At 44.7% G+C, this 19,689-nt stretch overlaps 1 protein-coding gene across 4 annotated transcripts in view; it reads right to left on the bottom strand.

Moving 5' to 3' along the window:
- Positions 1-19,689, bottom strand: part of ANKS6 (ankyrin repeat and sterile alpha motif domain containing 6) — a 77,865-nt gene that overhangs the window by 40,815 nt on the left and 17,361 nt on the right. For 3 of the 4 annotated variants that reach the window (XM_028493768.2, XM_024126464.3, XM_028493769.1), the window contains 7 exons: positions 19,406-19,554; positions 17,892-18,090; positions 17,065-17,114; positions 13,951-14,154; positions 12,493-12,646; positions 10,206-10,375; positions 1,458-1,644 (listed from right to left, as the gene is read on the bottom strand). In XM_028493768.2, the coding sequence (XP_028349569.2) occupies positions 1,458-1,644; positions 10,206-10,375; positions 12,493-12,646; positions 13,951-14,154; positions 17,065-17,114; positions 17,892-18,090; positions 19,406-19,554 (1,113 nt within the window). The remainder of the gene's footprint in view (positions 1-1,457; positions 1,645-10,205; positions 10,376-12,492; positions 12,647-13,950; positions 14,155-17,064; positions 17,115-17,891; positions 18,091-19,405; positions 19,555-19,689) is intronic. The other variant, XM_024126463.2, reaches the window with a different exon arrangement.

Genomic DNA, 19,689 nt, shown 5'->3' with positions numbered 1-19,689 from the left:
CTCACTGCCAAGGGCCTAGGTTCAATCCCTGGTTGGGGAACTAAGATCCCACAAGCCACAAGGTGCCCAAAAAAAAAAAAAAAAAAAAAGAAAAGAAAAAGAAAAAAACATTATATAAAAAAGAGAAAACACAGTTAGAGAGGAATGGGGTTGCTAGTGAATCTCTGAAGCTTTTATAAATGATTGCACTAGATATCACAAAACAATAAAAGCAGCCCCAAATAAAGCGGATGCCAATGGCAGTGTACATTTATCAACTCAGTACAGACCACAGCCTGTGCAGTTGATTTCAACTTATCACTTGCTGGGCAGAACCTGCTCTGCACTCCCTCCCAGTAGCTGCAGCAAGATGCCTGCAAATGCACTTGTGAGGACCACACACACAATGAGAGTTTCCTCCCCTCTCTGATTTATACTCCTTGATTTGCACCTGCCTGGGCCCCATCTCTCATCAAAGCCCTGCTCCCTCCTCCCCCATCTCTGCTCCCAGGAGCCACCAGAGGGCAGTTTTAAAGGATGAGCTGCTTCTCTCCTTTATCTTTTATATCTTCACATCTTTATCTAGGGCCTCACTGCACAGCCTCCACTCCTGCCCGGCCGTCCGGTCCATCTTCCTTTCCCATCATCCCCACTCATGCAAGTTCCAGTGCTCTCCTGGTTACATCTCCTGCTTTTGCTTCCCCTCCATCCACTTCCATTTTCCTCTGAGGAGCTACTTCTCTCCCGCTCCCAATCCACACAGACCTGACCCCAAGCCTGGCTCCAAAGGCAGACACACTCCACCCTTGGGGACACAGAGATAGTCAAGGATGGGCAAACAACCCAAGTTGTTATAAATATAGCCAAGACAGGACAATGACCTTTACCCCTGGGATTTTGCTGGACCTACTAAGAAAGTAGCCCTCTTTCTGCCGGGGTTGCTAAGTTAGTAGGAAGAAGAAGTAAGCATGAAGCTGCTGGGGGTATCCTTGCCACCACTTGAAGAGCGCTTACCTAAGACATGGAGAGAAACACCCCCTAAGCACTTGGATCCAGACACGCCTGAAGAACACCCTAGATATTTCCATTATATGAGCCAACAAATTATCAGTTTTGGGTATTGTTTTTGCTTAAATCAGTTTGAGTGGAGATTCCATCCCTTGCAACTGACAGAATTCTGATTTGTACAAGGTTCAGGGAAAGGTACATAACTGGGGTTGGAGAAGCAGTTCTACAGGTGTTTGTATATATAAACAAAACTCACCTACATTCAAAAACTACTATACACCTTTTAGGTATGTAAGTTCAGTGAAGACAAAAATACAAGGTAGAATCAGGGAAGGGGAAAGACAGGTGTTTTTGTTTGACTGAAAAAACGATAAAACACCTGACCTAGGACGGCTATAGCAAAGAAGGGCACCTGCTAGGTTACCATGGTGAAGAGGAAAGGGTGGGCTTTCCGGACCCGGGGGACTCACCCTCATCGGTGATGGTGCCGCTGCTGGAGCCCCCGCTGCTCTTGGACTGCCGGTGGGATGAGGAGGAGGACACGGAGGACTCGGCTGCCTGCCCTTTGGGAGAAGGTGAAGGCGTGAGGGTGGGGGAGGTGCTTTTGGAAGTAGTGGAAGTTCCAGACGGAGGCCTTTTGCTTGTCTCCAGTTTCTGCTGAAAAGAATAAGACAGATACAATTTTGAGCCCAAATCAATTGAGTCCTTTGCCCATTGGAAGGGAAAACAACTCTTTCATACCAGGACTGGTGAGATTTGGGGTTTCTGCATTTACTCTTGACCTGTGACTGAAATTTTAGAATCCAAGCTATAAGCCCTCATTATCTGTCTCTGTATGTCTGTGTGTCTGTAGTTTAGAAAGGCCTTTATCCTTCATTGTGTAAATGTGTAATATTTTCTTATTTCCAGAGGGTATTAATAAATTTATTATAAAGTCAAAAAAAAATAAGACAAATACATAAGCCATCACCTGGAGGGTAGACATGATTCAAACAGACACCCACAACAGGGAACACTGGGGATATTTGACTCAACAAGATATCTAACCAGGACTATGACATCTACTTAAGAAAACATGCAAAGCAGAAACAGTATTATCAAAACAGTTACAGGAAAATCCTCCCCTGGAGCAGAGAGGCAGGGAATGGGATGGAAAAAGTGGCACATAAGGAACCAGAAAACCTGGTCCTAGTCCTGCCCCTACAGCTGCAATATTGTGTCCTTGGCTGAGTCCCCTAACCTCTCAGTTAACCAGCTCTAAAATGGAAGTGTGGCTTATTACAAACGAAGGCCCATTCTGCTCTCCATGTTTCTTCATCTAAACCAGTCACTTCTAACCTTTCACCACAGAACACTTATTATTTTTCCTTTGTGTGTGTGTTGCACACAAAAAGCCCTTCTTATTTTGAAATACTTTATTTTATTGAAGTACAGTTGATTTACAATGTTGTGCTAGTTTCGGGTGTACAACATAGTGATTTGGGTAGGGATTTTTTGCAGTTTATATTCCATTATAGGTTATTGCAAGATATTGGGTATAATTCCTGGGACTATACAGTAAATCCTTGTTGCCTATCTATTTTATGTATAGTAGTTTGTATCTGTTAATCCCATACTCCTAATTTGTCCCTCCCTGCCCCCCTTTGGTAATCGTAAATTTGTTTTCTATGTTTGTGAGTACTCTTAGACTTACAATTATGGAAACTAAGAAATTAACACTGGGACAGTATCAGCTAAACTACAGACGGTACTCAAATATCACTGGTTGTTACACTGATTCTTATTCTGGTCCAGGATCCATGCTGCATTGACTTGTTAGGTCTCCTTAGTCTCCTCCCATCTGTGAAAACTCCTTGGTCTTGCCTTGCCTTTCATGACCTCGACACTTTTGAAGAGTCCTGGTCAGGTATTTGTAGACTGTCCCTCAATTTGGGTGCGTGTTATTTTTTCATAAGTAGATTTACTTATGGATTTTGAGGTTGATGACCACTGAGGTGATGTGCCATTCTCAGTGCATCACACCAGGAGATACAAAGTATCAGTACCTTATCACTGATGCTAGCCTTGATGACTCAGTTAAGGTGTTGTCTGTCAGGTTTCTCCATTGTGAAGTTACTATTTTTCCCTTTATAACCAATATATATTTGGGGAGACATTTTGAGCTAAATATTTTGTCTTTTCTTAAAAGTTTTGCCTGCTAATTTTAACATTCTTTGGTGCATCTTCTCTGGAGCAATTACTACTGTGATGTTCTAATGGTGTTTTGCTATTTCCCTTATTCCTTCCACATTTATTACTTGGAATTCTTCGGTACAGAAGACTTGTTCCTTCTCCCCCGATTTATTTATTCAGTTATTTATTCATATCAGCATGGGCTTGTGGATATTTATTCTCTGGGTTATAATCCAATACTACTGTTATGCCCTGGTCCCTTTCATTGGAGGGTGCTATCTAGAAACCAAAATCTGGATAGTAGGTTGCTCATGGCTACTGGGATATCACTGCTTCTAGGTCCTCTCAGTGAACAGAGCAAGGAAATATATGAAGTCTACTAACCCATGCATACACACATAGCTCTACAATAAGTATATTCCTATGTCTATCAATCTGTGTATATATGTATATTTATGCATACATTCATACTGATTCATACTGATACCTCTGACTCCAATCCAATACCCACAGGATTAGTTCCAGCATTTCCCCTTTGACTCAATCTCTGACATTAAAAACTGGGCTCATTATCTCTAATATATTTACTTATTTGTTCAACCCTAGTATATATATAAAGTGTATATGTACACAAAAGGTATATATATGTAAAGTAGCTTCACAACTGCTAGAGCATAACGTCTGCAAGAAAAAAAAAACACCTCGGATGAATTGGGAGATTGGGATTAACATATATACACTACTATGTATAAAATAGATAACTAATGAGAACCTGCTGTATAGTACAGGGAACTCTACTTCACTTTGTTGTACAGTAGAAACTAACACAACATTGTAAAACAACTATACCCCAATTTAAAAAAAATCAACTAGAGTACAATACTTTTGTATAGTTCTTTTTGTCTTTACTTTACTCTTACAATATCCATTTACATGTTTTCTCCCACCTCCTACAGTGCAGTTATGTCATTCACTTGTAATACAACTAGATCTGTTGTCATAGTCTGCGTACATCCTTAGGTCCTGGTTGATTTTTTTAGAATTTGCATACAGTAAAAATAACTGCTGTGTACCATTCTACAGGTATTGATAAATACGTAGAGTTGTGTATCCACCAACAGAGTACCATATGGAACAGTTCCATCATCCCCCATATTCCCTTGTGCTGTCCCTTTCTAGTCAACTCCTCCCCCCATCCCAACCCATGGAAATAACTGATCTGTTTTCCATCCTTATAGTTTTGCCTTTTGTATACTGTCATATAAATGGAATCAAACGATATGTACACTTTTTTGTCTGATGCAGCATGACGCCTCTAAGATTCATTTAAGTTACTGCATGTGTCAGTAGTGTGTTCTTTTCCATTGCTGAGTAGTATTCCATTGCATGGATGTTACTACAGTTAGTTTACACATTCACCTGTTATGAAATGTTTCTAGTTTGGGGTGTTTATGAAAAAACTGCTGTAAACATTCACAAACTGATTTTTGTATAAACAGAAGTTTTAAAAAATTCATTTGGGTAAATATCTAGGAGTGAGAGAGCCAGGTCACATGCTATATGTATGTTTAGTTTTATAAGAAACTGACAAACTTTTTTAAGGCGGCTGTATCATTTTTGGATTCCCACCAGCAATGAATGAGAATTCCAGTAGCTCCACATTCTCACAGCACTTGTAACTTAATTTTTTTTTAAATTTTAGGCAGTCTAATAATAGGTGTAGAGTGCTGTCTCATTGTGGTTTTAAGTAGCATTCCCTAAATAATGATGTTGAACATCTTTTCATATGTTTATGTGCCATCTGCATATTTTCTTTCATGAACTATCTATTCAGATACTTTGCCCATTTTTAAATTTATTGGTTGTTTTCTCATTGTTGAGTTTTGAGAGTTCTTTATTCTGGATACAAGACCTTTATCAGATACATGATTCGCAAATATTTTGTCTAGTCTGTGGCTTGTCTTTTCATTCTCTTAATTCTGTCTCTTATAGACGAAATATATGAATTTTCATAAAGTCGAATTTAACATTTTTTTCTTTTATGGATCATGCTTTTGGTACTATATCTTAAACTTCCTTGCCAAATCCAAAGTCACACAGACTTTCCCCTAGAAATTTTATAGTTTTTCATTTTGTATTTCAGTCTATGATCCATTTTGAGTTAATCTTTGAATTAGCTGTGAGAAATATGTAAAGGTTCATTTTCTTGCATATTTAATTGTTCCAGCACTATTTGTTGAAAAGACTACCCTTTCTTTGTTGAATTGCCTTTGCACCTTTGTAAAAAAAAAAAAAATTCAGTTGACTATTCTTTGGCCTCTCTATTCTGTTCCATTGACCTATGTGTCTGTCCTTCCCTAATACCGTACTGTAGTTTTATAGTAAGTCTTGAAACTAGGTAGTATGATTCTCTTGTTCATAATTCTTTTGCCAATTATAGTTTCTTTGCATCTAAATATAAATTTCAGAATCACTTTCTAGATCTCTACAAAAAGAGCTAGCTGGGATTTTAATTGGGATTACATTTAATCTATAGATCAAATTACAAAAAAATTGATATCTATTTAAGCTTATTTGATTTATGAATGTCTTGTGATTTTCAACCTATAGATTCTGCATATACTTTATTAGATTTATACTTAAGTATTTCATTCTCATAATACATTTTCATATAATTTTATTTTCATATAATACATTTCAAATGTATTGTAAATGATATTTTAAGTTTCATATTTTAAAAGTCTAACTGTTCTAATTCTATTTGTTCATTGCTAGTGTGTAAAAATACAATTGGGACTTTTGTATATTTACCCCGTATCCTGAGACCCTGCTGAACTCACTTCTTAGTCCTAGGAGCTTTTGTGTAGATTTTTTTGAGTTTTCTAAGCAGACAATCATATCATCTAAAAATAGAGATAGTTTTCTTTCTTCCTTTCCAATCTGTGTACCTTTTATTTGTTTCTTACCTTATTACACTAGCTATAGTTTTTGGTACAAAGTTGAGAGACTTGGATGCGAGAGACAACATCCTTATTCCTGATCTTAGGTGAAAGCACTCAGTCTTTCACCATTAAGTATGATGCTAAGTACAGGTATCTTATATGAGGTCCAGGGATTTCTTTTCAATTCTTAATTTGCCAAAAGTTGTGATCATGAATGGAGTTTGAATTTTGCCAAGTGCTTTGTCTGCATTTTATTCTTTAGTCTGTTAATGTGGTGAATTACTCTGACAAAGTGTTCTTTTTTGGGTATTTATCCTATTTAGTGTTCTCTGAACTTCCTGGACCTATGGTTTGGCATCTGTCATTAATTTGGGGAGAAATTCTTGGTCATTAAAAAATACATATATATTCCTCCTGCACCACCATTCTCTCTCTTTCTTCAGGGGTTCCAATTACTTGTATGTGAGAGTATTTGATATTATCTCACAGCTTTTGAGTGCTCTGCTTTTTTTCTTTTGCTTTAACTTCTTTTTTACTTTGTGTTTCAGTTTGGGTAATTTCTATTGCCCAATCTTCAGGTTCACTGATTCTTTCCTTGGCTGTGTCAGGTCTACTGAGGAGCGCATCAGAGGCATTTCTCATCTCTGTTACATGTTTTCTATTTCTAGCATTTCCATTTGATTCTTTCTTATAGTTTCCATTTCTCTGCTGAAATTGTCACTCATAGGATCTTGCATGCTGTTCAAATTTTCCACTAGAGCCTTTAACATATTAATTGTAGTTCTTTTAAATTTCCTGTCACATAATTCCAACACCTGTTTCACATCTACATCAGATTCTGATGACTGCCTTATTTCTTGGGAGTGTGGTGTTTCTTGCCTTTTTGTAAGTCTTATATTTTATGCTAAAAATTGGACATCTCATTTAGAATAGTAGAGACCATGACAAATAGTTTTCCTGCCTGGAAATGGGTACACCTTTCCTTCTGCTAGGCCTTTAATGCTCCTTCGAGCTAACCACAACCCACAGTGGAAAAAGAAGTCCCTTTCTTACGTTTTAAAAGACTTTGTCAATAAGCTGCCTATATTATTAATGAGTTCTTCCTTCCTATATTATTAATGAGTGCTTTTTCTATAAAGACAGACATTCCATAATAAAGCTTCTGGTTAAGCAGGAGATAACTGGTATATCCCTAAGAAACAGATCTATCCCAGCCAAGAGGAAAGAAACACAATACTCTAGGCCTTGTGTGCAGCATTATTGGGGAGGGAGCAGATAAATGTAAAATTTGGGATGTTCTGAAATATTTGAACTATTCCTCTCATCCCCAGTGTGGCAGACTGATCATGTAATGGCATCATCTCCACCCCTCCCTGGATCAATACCCTTTGCTATGTAACTCCGTGTGGTCTCCTGCAGTGGGTGTGATGACTTGGTTACTTGATTGTTTTTCAACTTACGCCTTTGACTGGTGCCATTAGAACATACCCAAGCTTGCTGTGGACATACATGGCCCTGTTTTTTTGGTCACCCCAGCCAAAAGCCAAACATCTAAGTGATCCCCTCAGACCAGAAGAACTGCCTAGCTAAGTCAAGACTAAACTGCCCAGCCACAGATTTGCAAGCAAAAGAAATGCTTTCTGTTTTAAACCACTGTGCTTTCGGGTGGGAATAGAAAGCTGATATTCCCAGTGGGCCTTTGGGCTTCCTGAGATCTGGGAAGTGTTGAAGCATACTCTGATCCCACTCCCCCCAATTCTGTGTCTCCAAAGGCACACTTCACGTGAGAAGCCATGCCTTACAAATATCCCACCATCGCAGTGGTGCTTGTTTTAAACAAAGTACAAAACCCAGATTCAGGAGACTCATATTTTGAATACTAATTTCTAATTCTTCCTAAAGGAGTCTTTGAAAAGCACTTCATGTCTCCATTTTGCTGCTGGAGCCTTTGACAGAAAGCCCACTCCTGTGTCCTTTGGTTTAGGGCAGTGGTTTCTAAGAACTTGGGCTGGGCTGGCTGCAACACTCTCTGGGGAGAAAAACAGATTCCCCTAACCCTACCCTAAGAGTTTCATTCAGTTATGCTGTGTGGAACCCAGTAATCTGAATTTTTAAATAGCTCCCCAGGATTACAGCATATTCTTATGTTAAGAATATCAGGTGATCATTAAACTGAATCGTTTCCCCAGGCTTCTGTTTCCTGAATGCATCTTTAGACACAATTTCCTTTCATCAGAACACACTTGTATATAGATTAAATAGGATAGGTGCATCCAAGTGAGGTAATAGTTAATATAATTTATAACTTAGATGCCTACCTATTTCCAACACCAATTAAAGGAAGCTAACAATATATAACACATCTAATAAGACCATCAAAATAGAAACAGAAAATTTTAGACAACAGAGAAGAGGAAAACTATATCAAAATTCTAGAGTAGCAGATTTACCTTAATGAGTAGCTGAGTTTCCTAGCAGCAAAGGCAAAAAGTGAAATATGCTAATTATAGAATTCTTACTATCTGATGAAATAAAATGTATTGAAGTATCAGTAGAGACATTTTTTCCATAGAGCTGAATTCTAAAAGGAACTTAATTACATAAATCCTATTACACAAGTAATTTTGAACATAATAGAAAATATGCTAATGTATAGAGAGAAATTTTTTCTGGAGTTATATTGTAAAGAAACTAATTACACAGGTCCAACTGCGTAAGGGACTCTGAATAACAAAAAGAGTTGTATAACCAACAGTGGTTGGGCAGAAAATAAAGACTATTTCTCATACATCCATTACGACATCAATCTCTGGAGGCACTTCTGGGCAAAGGTCCAAGGGTGAGGCCTTCAGACGATCTAACTTTTCTCAGGGAGAAAGCTTAAGACATCTAGAAAATAAGATGAAGAGTGGTGTTGTGCCTGGACTTGGGGTCCCCTCAGAGGAGAAAATGGGCTATACTGCCCCACTGCGGAGCACCTGGAGAGCCACCTGGTAAAGGAGCCAGTTCACGCTCATGACTAGGAACCCACACTCTGGGGGCTCACTCCATTCATCAGCCCCGGAGGAGGGACTCAGGAGGTGGAGGGGGCAGATTCTGAAGACACTGGAAGACCTCCCCTCCCAGAGGCATGTGGGGTTTTCCACGCATTGCAAATCCCACAGTTTGCTACCAACGTGGTGACTGCTCTGGGGCTGCACTAATGAAGGAAAGGTGCCAGAGCAGGGAGGTGAGGCCCTGGCTCTGTCCTGCCCACCAACCTTCCTTTGGCTCCTTTCCTACACTACAATCTCATCTCTGGCGCTCTGCATGTGCCGTCCCCTCACCCTGGGACACTCTCCCCCTTGCCCCACCCTTGCCCCTTTCATCTGGCACTTCATCCTTCAGAGCCCTGTCTAGATGTCACTGACACCCTCAAGCCTCGGCAGAAACCCAGCCGTGCCCCACAGCATCCTCCCCTCTCCACGACAGACCCTACCACACCAGTGTGAGACGGCTGTGTCTGTAGTGACACCCTGAGAACGGTCACCAAACCCCTGGTTCACTGCTGGATCCTCACTGCTGGAAGTGCCAGGCACAGAGCAGATGCTCCAAAGATGTGGACAGTGGATGCATAAGGACGGAGTACAAATACTACTGCTACGACTGTCAACAGTAAGAGCTGACACTTAACACAGGCATACCAGGTACCAGCCCTATTCTAAATGCTAAAGTGTGAGGCTGCGATTAGAACCCAGGCAGTTGCTCCTGAACCCACACTCTGAACCCTTTTGCTCTAAATCAGTGAACAAAAACACGTGCCGTGTGAGGCTGGATGACCAGTACAGGGCTGGAGAACTTAGTGCTCACCCTGGCATCACACCTCAGCACCCCTCCCACCTGGAGGTCTCCTGGAGATCGGGTGAGAGGTGAACACCGTGTGCAGGAGACCAAGGGCACAGGGTGTGATCTCGGCAACCACCCTTCTCAGAAAGCCCAGGTGCGGCCAGATGGGAGGTTTAGTCCTATCCCACGACGGGGGCACCGCCTGTGCTCCCCAGGCGTGGACCATGCTAGAACAGGACCTGTGAGCGTCAGAGGAGCAGATGCAAACAGAACAAGCACCTTGCCACCAGGAACACTGCCGCCTGCAGAGGAGACCAGGAGCTCAGACGGGCTGGAGCCAGGCGCTGGCCCAACAGGACTTGACCGATGGCTGGGCTTCTGCTCAGATAATCCGGCTGCTTTTTTCCTCTGGGCAGCGATCTGGGACAGAACACTGTCTATGCTGCCACCTGAGGAAACAGGAATGGGAATGACTGCCTGGGTCCAGAGCGCTGCAGTGCGGGCGGTGGACATCAGGTGCCGACCTGGCTGAGCCAGAACCCCGTTTCCCAGACCCCTGCCCCTGGCTCTGGGTCAGGGCTAACCACAGGAGGACTGTGCGTGACAACTGGCAGGTGGACGGCCATCAGGGCTCCAGTTTGTCCTCGCTTTCCCCCGAGCCACGGCCGGTTCAGTCAGCCGCCGGCGGGCACAGACAGCACGCATTGCCCCGGGTTCCCCCAGCAGCCCCGCTGCAGCGCCTGCCAGCAGCTCCACATGCTGCCACGCCAGGGCTCCTCTGCCATCATCCAGCCCCCGCTTCTGGATCTCTACACCCCCAGCTACTCCCACGGTTGTGTCAGTAAGTTTCTCACTCCATAATACTCAGGGGGTCAGCTTCCCTGACTGAATCCTGACTGCCAAGTTCCCTCTCCCTGTTTCCCCAAACCTACCAGCAACCTTGAATTATTACAAATTTGTAATAAAGGTTGTAAAAAGGTGAAAGTGATAATACCCAGAGTGCGGGAGGGCACTAGAGGGAGAACACTGATAACTAACATTTATAGAGCACTTACTAGGTGGCAGGCACTGCTGTAAAGCCATTCTGGGGGGGCAAAGTGTAAAGCTTCAAAAACAGGCAAACCCACTGACCCCGCCACCCTGATTCAAAGGCACTTACATTAAGCAAATCACTAAGCAAGCAGGCAAGCGCAGAGCTATGGAGCCATTACTTAGAGTGGGATCTACAAGAGCAAAAATCTAGAACAGCCTTGGTCTTCAACAAGAGGGAACTGGTGAATTAAAACTGACACCTCATATGAGTGGAAGGCTGTTTGGCTATTTAAAAGATGCTGTAGCTACATGTGTATTGGCATAAAGAGGTGTTTACAACATGGTAATGGGTACAAAGAGGAAAAAGGTTACAGAGCAGACTATACTGGGAAGTCAGCCTGCTGCGTGCAGATCCTGGCTCTGCTACTTGGCAGCTGTGTGACCCTGGGCGAGTTATTTAACTCCCCTGAGTCCCAGTTCCCTACTCTGTAAAGTGGAGAGGACACCTCACAGGTTGTTGGAGGACTGAAGGAGATAATCTATTTAAAGGGCACTGTGCCTGGCACAGAGTAAGTGCTTAATAAATGATTATTATGCTTTCATAAATATGCATTAAAGTACTTTGTGAAGATATACACCAAATTGTTAACAATGATCCCTAGTGGGTGAGATTATACTTCTTCTTTTTTTTTTTTTCCTTTATCTGGTTTTCAAGCTTTTCCATAAGAAGCATGCATTCCTTATGTAATGGCATAAAGCAGGGTGCCTTCCTGCAAAGCTGGCTTTGGTTAATCCTGGATGCCCTTGGGGAGGACTAGAAAATATCCTGTAACCAGCCTCATTACCTATTCCCATATTCTGGTGTTTTGTTTTGTTTTTTATAGTATTTACTATCATCAGATTTTTTTAAAATTACCTGTTTATACCAGAATACAACTTCCTACAGAACTGACTTTGAATTTTTTATTGCTAAATGCTCTATCGCCTAGACATTACCTCACATCTAATAAGTGGTCAACAATATTTGCTGAAAGAATATGGTAAACAAATGTAATGATGTGAAAAAATTTAAAATTAAAGAAAAAGAAAGTATGCCAATAAGCCCAAAATAACTGTGGGGCAATTTGCTTTGAGTCTTAATTGTCTCTGGGCAAATCTGCTGTGTGTCTCTGGGCAAATCTGTCACCCACTCTTAGCTTCAGTTTCCTCATCCGTTCATTGAAGGGTCAGGATGAGAAGATATCTAAGGTTTAATCTTCAAGGATTTTAAATACCGCAAAAACACCATGTATTTCTCTTAGTTTCTTGTAAAATTTTCCAGGAAAATAAAGCATTATAGACTATTTCTTCCCCTCCCCTGCCCTAAGAAAATGCATAGAAGAAACTATGAATTGTGAATTCACTGAAAAATCCTTTAGGCACATCAACGAGAAAGACAGGTTGTATGCAGTGGTCTCTAGGACTGTCCCCAGTTCACACCGTCAACCCCAAGGGATCTTCCCACCTCCCCGGAGTGGCCTGCCTGGGTACCCACCTGAGCGGTTGTGCAGCTCCCCACCGTGCCTGCTCATGCCTCCTACCCCACTGGAGCCACCAGAAGAATGAGGTGAGTGGTTGAAGTTTCCAGAATTGGCGGGAGAGGCTGGGCTTCTGGAGAGAGACGGAAATTTAACTGGCCTGACGGGAGTCTGCAAGAACAAGGTGGATATCACAGTTAGGGTTTGCTGTTCATTCCTTCTGATGCACAGATCACAGTGGTGAGGGACCTGGAGTTCAGCTGGGCCGTCCCAGCCGGTGCTTGCATCCACTGGCATGTCCTTGCCCACCGATGCTCATCCTGCTAGGAGTCCCCTAAGGGACGGCAGTTCACATCTATCTGCTGACAACTTGACCGACCATTAACTCAGGCTGAGCACCTGTCACATCGTTTCCCACAGGTCACCCACCTGCTCCCATGTGGTGGACTAATGTAAACCCACTCTGTCCATTTTTGAGGACCTCCAGCCACCAGGCCCTTGGTCTCCAACTAGTGGTTTGATATTACAACAGTCCAGGGAGGCAGCAGCAAGCAATGGGGGTCAGACAGAGACGGGGGCCCTGAGGTTCTCCAATCACTTGACACAAAGCGGCAGGGTCAGGTCCTAAATCCCTGTCCTTGGTTTGCCCATTTACTGTACCTACATTGTTTACAGTCTACACATATGGAGATCAGCTCCTACAACGAGAGGGACTACCTCAGTATATCACAGAGACACACTGAGGGCCACCAAGTCAGAAACCACTGTGGTCAAAAGGAGACAAGTCACACTTTCTGGTTGCAAGAGAATACTAGTAGCACACATAGTTGCCTCCCAGTGTTGAGCTTGGTCCTGGACCTGTGCAATGTAGTATGGAACTTGATTAGAGGCCAAGAACCTGATTTTTGGTCCCAGCATCCCCGCCCCAACTTGGCTGGGTGACCTTCAGCAACTGACTTCCCTTTTCTGGGCTGTTTCCTTGTCTACTAAAGGGAAGGGTGGATTAGATCAGGTCTTCAACCTGCGGTCCAGGGAGAGGGACTACCATTTTCACTCCATTCACTCTAACATTTTAATCTGCTTACATATTAAGTTCTTTGGTAGGGTTTCATTAGACAAAAGAATATCACTCATTTAAAAGAAAATAAAAAGCTTCAGGGGCTTCCCTGGTGGCGCAATGGTTGGGAGTCCGCCTGCCGGTGCAGGGGACACGGGTTTGTGCCCCGGTCCGGGAAGATCCCACATGCCGCGGAGCGGCTGGGCCCGTGAGCCATGGCCGCTGAGCCTGCGCGTCCGGAGCTTGTGGTCCGCAACGGGAGAGGCCACAACAGTGAGAGGCCCGCGTACCGCAAAAAAAAAAAAAAAAAAAAATCTTCAGCCCGCCTGGATTAGTGGGTCCCAGGTCCCTACTGCCTGCAACACATCACAATGTCAGTGAGTGGTGACGTGTAAAGCATGTCAGCTGGACAACTTACGGTGTCTGTGCTCCCGCCGCCCACAGGCTGCCCCCTGCTGGCTCTCTGGGGCCGCACAGTCTTCATGGGGTCTGCCTTCCCGTTGTGACATGTCCGGGACCGATCCGAGCTCCACAGCTCAAAGCTGGAAGGGGGTAAGAAAGGAGGGATGACTGCCTTCAGCTTGTCGCTTGGGAGTCTGGTGAAGGGGGCTCCATTCCGAAGCTGAAAAAGACAGGCTGTGGGTTAGGCAAACTCCAAGAGGGCTCCTGGCTCTGCAAGGAAGACTCCAGGTTTCCCCTGCTTCTCAAGAGAACGGCAGCACTACCTACCCCTCCACCCAAGCCAGAAACCCACATGACGTCCTCAGCTCCCTTCCCAGCAACCAAGCGATTCCCACATCTGCTCTGCTCCAACTCCCAGGTTCTGTTGCATCTGTCCACAGCAGAAACACACAACAGGGGCGGGGAGTATGGAGTTGTGGGGTAGCCAAGAGGTGATACGTGTGCTGTGATGGGGCAGCACAGGGGAGGGGCCACCTCTCCCTGCAGGTAGAGAGGGCATCTTGTGGGTGGGGGGGCACTTGAGCTGAGCCCAAAGGACAACAGAGAGGTTGGGGGAAAGGGCACTGCAGACCGAGGGAAGAGAATGTGGAAAGGCCTGGAGGCAAGAGGAGCAAGACCAGCGTGCAGAATTGCAAGGACACTGGTGTGACCAGAGCTGGGGGTTTCAGGAGGAGGGGATGAGGGTACTGGAAGGCCCAGGCTGGCTCTCTGTGAACCCAGCCAACCCTCCCATCCCCCATCCCACCACCTCCTTCCTACTCCAGCCACACCTCCCACTGCTGACATTTTTAACTGCAATTTAAGTTTTGAAAATGTGATCTGGGGTCAGTATAAAATCCACACAATGATGACTGGCGGATTGTCAAAGAAAAGCTTTCACACAGTCCAAGCTAACTTTAATTAAGAAAAGACAGTGAACTTGGTGCCAGATGGTGCTTTGCAGGGAAGGGCATACCACAGCTAAACCTGTCTCGGGAGCCAGGCAGGTGGGCATATCCACAAGGATGGCTGCAAACGCCCACTCAGCAGAGCACCGTGGCCATCCTCCATCTGCCATGGGGCAGGCAGGCACACTGGTGCCCTCTAGAGGGCATGAGGAGGTGGGACAGGAGAGCAACAAGATGGGAGGCTGGGCAGCCTGGGTTCCCACCCTGGCTCTGTCCTGCTTTTCTGAGAGTCCGTGAATAAGGGCTGTCCCCTCTGGACCTCGACAACCTCATCTGCCTAAGGGTATTCATCAGAGCTGTTAAAACAATGAAAAACTAGGAACCCCAAAGTCCAGCAGGTCAGTCTTAGATAAAGAGATGAGGGCACAGTCCCATGATGGAATGTTCATCCTGCAGCCATTGGATGGGATGGGACCAAAGAGTGTTTCTGACACAGAAAAGACGGTCATGACAAATTGCTAATACACCAGGTTCAGCACAATATGGGGAAGATAACAGTGCCTGACCTGGCATGGTTGTTGGGGATATTAAGTGAGTGAATATATGTAAAGTGCTGCAAATACTTAATAAGCATTTGGCTGGTACATACTTAGTGCTGTGTTAAGTATTTTTTTATTATATATAACACGATATCATATTCACAGATGTGAAAAAATGATTAGGAAAAATACTCAAAAGATATATGCCACAAAATGTCAATCATGATTATATCTGGATGTGTGATCAAGGGCAATTTTATTTTTCTTTATACTTTACTGCATCTTCCAAAATTTCAATAACAGCATTTCTGCCTTCATACTGAAAGTAATTATTGCTATTTAATAACATTATCAAATGTTGGGCGGTACAAGTCCCACAGTCAGTGTGCAGACATCAATTTACACCTATTACACAGCAGGGCAGAGCAGGCAGGTCCTGGTCAGGGCTCCGCAGGTCCCAGGGCAGCTTAGTCTTTTGGGGGCTCCTCTGCTCCCTTCTTCTCTCCAATACTGCCCTCTCCTGGCCAGCCTCCAGATTAGGGCCTCAGAGCTAAAGGGACTTGAACCCAACTCCAACCAGGAGACTCTCACTTCAGAGAAGAGAAATGAAGCCCAGAGAAGTGAGGTAACATGTCCAAGGTCACACAGTAGATAAATGAGAGCTCATTCTGGGCCAGCCTCTATGTTAAGAACTTCCTGGGGATGATCTCATTTAAAAATCACAACCATGAGATAGCATCCCCTAAGTTAGAGAAGGCTAGCTATCACCTAATGTCCATCCTCAATATCTTCCTTAGCAGATACCCCTGATATTTAGATGGGCACACGACAACTCAGAACAAAGACTTCATTTCCCAGCCTCCTGTGCAGTGTGAATGGGCCATGTGACCAAATTCTGGCCCATTTAATGTAAGCAAAAGTGATGTGTGAGTTTCCAGGAAACTTCTTTAAAGACACCTGGCAGGTGCCTATGGTGACCTCTTCTCCCCTCATCTTTCCTGTCAGCTGGAGTGAGGTAGTAATGGACAGAGCTCTGGCAGCCATCTTGGACCAAAAGGTGACCTTGGTAGTAGTAGCCATGGCTGGGAGACCAACAGGTAAAAGGAACCTAGGTCCCAAACTCTATGAACAATGAACTAGTCTTGAACTTCACTCACTTGACAGAAATGTGATGCTGTCATATAGTTATGCCAGTTATTTGGGGATTTTCTGTTACTCATAGCTGAACCTAATCCTGATACATCTCTAATTTATAGATGAGGAAACTGAGGCCTCTCTCAGGCTGGAAACATACCCTCCTCTTTGACTCCTCTCTCCTTGGCTTTCCATAACCAAAATGGTGAGTTCACTGTCACCCATCAATTCCTATCCCTACAAGGCCCCTGTTCTCAGTACTGCCTCCCTGAGAACATGATCGGGGATTACCTCTGGCTGCTAAGCACCAGCATAGCCTTACCTGCAATTTAGGGCTGGCATCTGTCCTGATTTCTCAGTGCCAGAGATATACCCACTGTTACACATTTTGATATCGACCCCATCTGTAACCATCACAGAGAAAGACAAATGCCTACATCCCTCCTTAGAAATCAATCCACTAACGATTGGTAGAGACCTGAAATGCTTTTAGAAAAGCCCCACACTCACCATGGTTGTCAATAACACATCTTCCTTTTCTCCTCTTGTGCTCCCAGGACCTGAGAAACAAATAGAAGTTTCCTGAAATGACCCCCCTGCAAAGAGTTCACAGCATGAGGACAAGTGACCAGGTCAGCCTTCATCCTGGAAAACCAACTCTCCTGAGTGATTAAATATTTAATAATAATTGGTATTCTATATCTGAATAGAAGGAAAGCACTTAAAAGGTATCTTAGAGTGTGTTTTCAGCTTTTCCATAAACCACTGTCATGCTGGGTCAGACAGTGGTACCTCCAGCTCAATAGTCTGTCTCAATCAGTGGTGCCAAAGGATCTAGTCTGGGTGTGGGAAGTCTGACTGTTAGAAGGGATCTGATCTAATTGACGTCCCAATCAGTGTGGGAATCTCTTTCAGTGCCCTGGCAAAGTCATCCAATCTGTTGAATACCTCCAGCGGTGGGGAGCTCACTAACCCCAGCCCAACCCTGGTAATTCACTCTATTTCAAAACACTGTCAGTGCAAGAACAATCACATTCGGCAGGTGGGAAAATCACTGATCGAAGGCAAGAGAGAGGCAGTGACTGGCCAGTGGTCTCTCAACAGGGCATGAGAGACAGGAGCCTGGGACTCGCGCCACCAGCTTCCCCATTCTACCACACTGACAGCAATTATGTCCCTTCTTTGCCAGACTAGCCACTCTGCCCCAGTGTCACATTCCAACAGCATCTCACCTCTGGCATCAGCCCAGGAGGTGGGACAAAGGGAAGAGGATGAGGGCAAAAAGGTTCAGGGTTTGACCATTCTGGAAATCTACCACACATGCAACTTCTTCTTACCATTGTCTTTGGTCGTGGGGGTCACGTCGGGGAGCCCAGAGCGGCTCGTCTTGTCTAGGGGGGGCGCCCTCATTGTGGAGTCCAGTGCTGGCTCTGGCTCATCACAGAAAGGCAATGGCTGGTTGCTGGACAGCCCACGGGGCAGTGTCTGCATCAGTTTGAGCTTCCGGAACCGATTGGACATTCGGTTCCACCAGGACTGCCAAGGAAGTGCAGAGCAGAGGTCATGCCCCAAGAACACTAAGCCCAGGGACAGTGACCACACTCCACACGTGCTTCCCCTCCCCTCTCCTGGGCCCACTGCGGGCATTACCAATCAACCATAGCACCCTTTCCCAAAAGCCATGGTTCTCTCTAAATCCTTCCTGACCCAGCCCTTAGGGGGCCTTTCCAATAGGCTGGAGTTGGCACTGAACCCTATTTGCTAACCCTTTTCTAATCAATCTCCTTATTGCACAGATAGAGAAACACAGACCCACGGATGTCAACTTGCTCAATGTCTGACAGTCAAACAGGGACAGACAGATGGACACAGAGGCAATACCAAACACCTTAACATCTATTACTGCATAACCTCCTTCCCCCTATTCCAGTAACAATGTGAGAGGTGTCAGGGTGTCCACACCAAGGCCTGGACCATCTGCTCCTGTAGCTGATGCCTTCCCACCTAAAGAGAGGACAGGTGCCACCCCTAGGGTGTCTACATAACCCCACGATAGCTCGGAGGTTACTGGCACAGCGCCAAAGGGAGGCTGTGAGGGCCTGGCCTACAGAGATGGCAGTGAGGCAGGAATGAAGAGATCTATGCAAACAACACTGTGAGGAAGAATCCAGGGGCCTGAGTGAGCGATGAACATCAGAAGAATGCTAAGTCTGCAGATCTGAGAAGGTGCTAGAACCCCAGCCAGGAAAAGGGAAAAAATAATTTTGATTTCCAATAAGCAGAGCAGGGCTGGGAGGTTAAGAAATTCAAAGAGAAACATTCAGCTTGCAGTTTAGAAATAGGCAACTGGAGCTTGGTTTTGAGGTTTCCAGAAGAAGCTGACGGGGGTCTGTGGACCGCAGGGAGATCCTAGAATTGTGCAATCAGCAAATACTTTTCACACTAAAGCACAGGCCACAGACAGATGGCCTGGAAGAAGAGGTGATCAAGGTTGGCCAGCTCAGTACTACATCATGCAAAAAAAAATGTTTAAATTCCCTACATTTACAAATTGTGTCTCTGCATCAAAATCTGGGTTTCTAGTTTCTCCTGAAAAAGATGGGAACATGTGGCAACATGGACCCACATACTTGCAAAGCAGCGACTGAGGCCACTAAGTGGTTACGATCACCCCAGTTTCCCCTGGTCCCCACCGTTCCCCACTGCTCACCTCCAGCTCACTTCCTGCCCCTACTGGGCCCCCCATCCCAGCCTACACCAGCCCTGGGTAACAAGGAAGCAGCAAGCATCTCCCCGCTTCACCCATTCTGGCCTAGCTCTCTGACGCCATTTAAGACAAGAAAAGGCAAACCTTAAGTCCGCCTTTGTCATCAGGCAGCACTGGGACACTCCAGGGCTGTCGGACCTTCGAGTGGGGCAGGGGTGGTGAGTGGCTGGGCCGGCCTTTGTCTTTATTCACCTGCATGCAGACAGATGCCAGCAGTCGAACAAGTTCCGTGTCTATGGACACAAAAGGCAGCATTTTACCTGCAAATATGTCTGTCGGGCCATGGGGTGGGGGCCCAAGATGACCCCCATCAGCCTGAGAACTCAGCCCCACAGCTCCAGAGCCTGTGTTACTCCAGGATCAAGGCG

The sequence above is a fragment of the Physeter macrocephalus genome, chromosome 9, assembly GCF_002837175.3.
Source record: "Physeter macrocephalus isolate SW-GA chromosome 9, ASM283717v5, whole genome shotgun sequence".
NCBI lineage: Eukaryota > Metazoa > Chordata > Mammalia > Artiodactyla > Physeteridae > Physeter > Physeter macrocephalus.
Note: the sequence above shows the minus strand (reverse complement) of the source record. Positions and strands in the feature narration are given on the sequence as shown.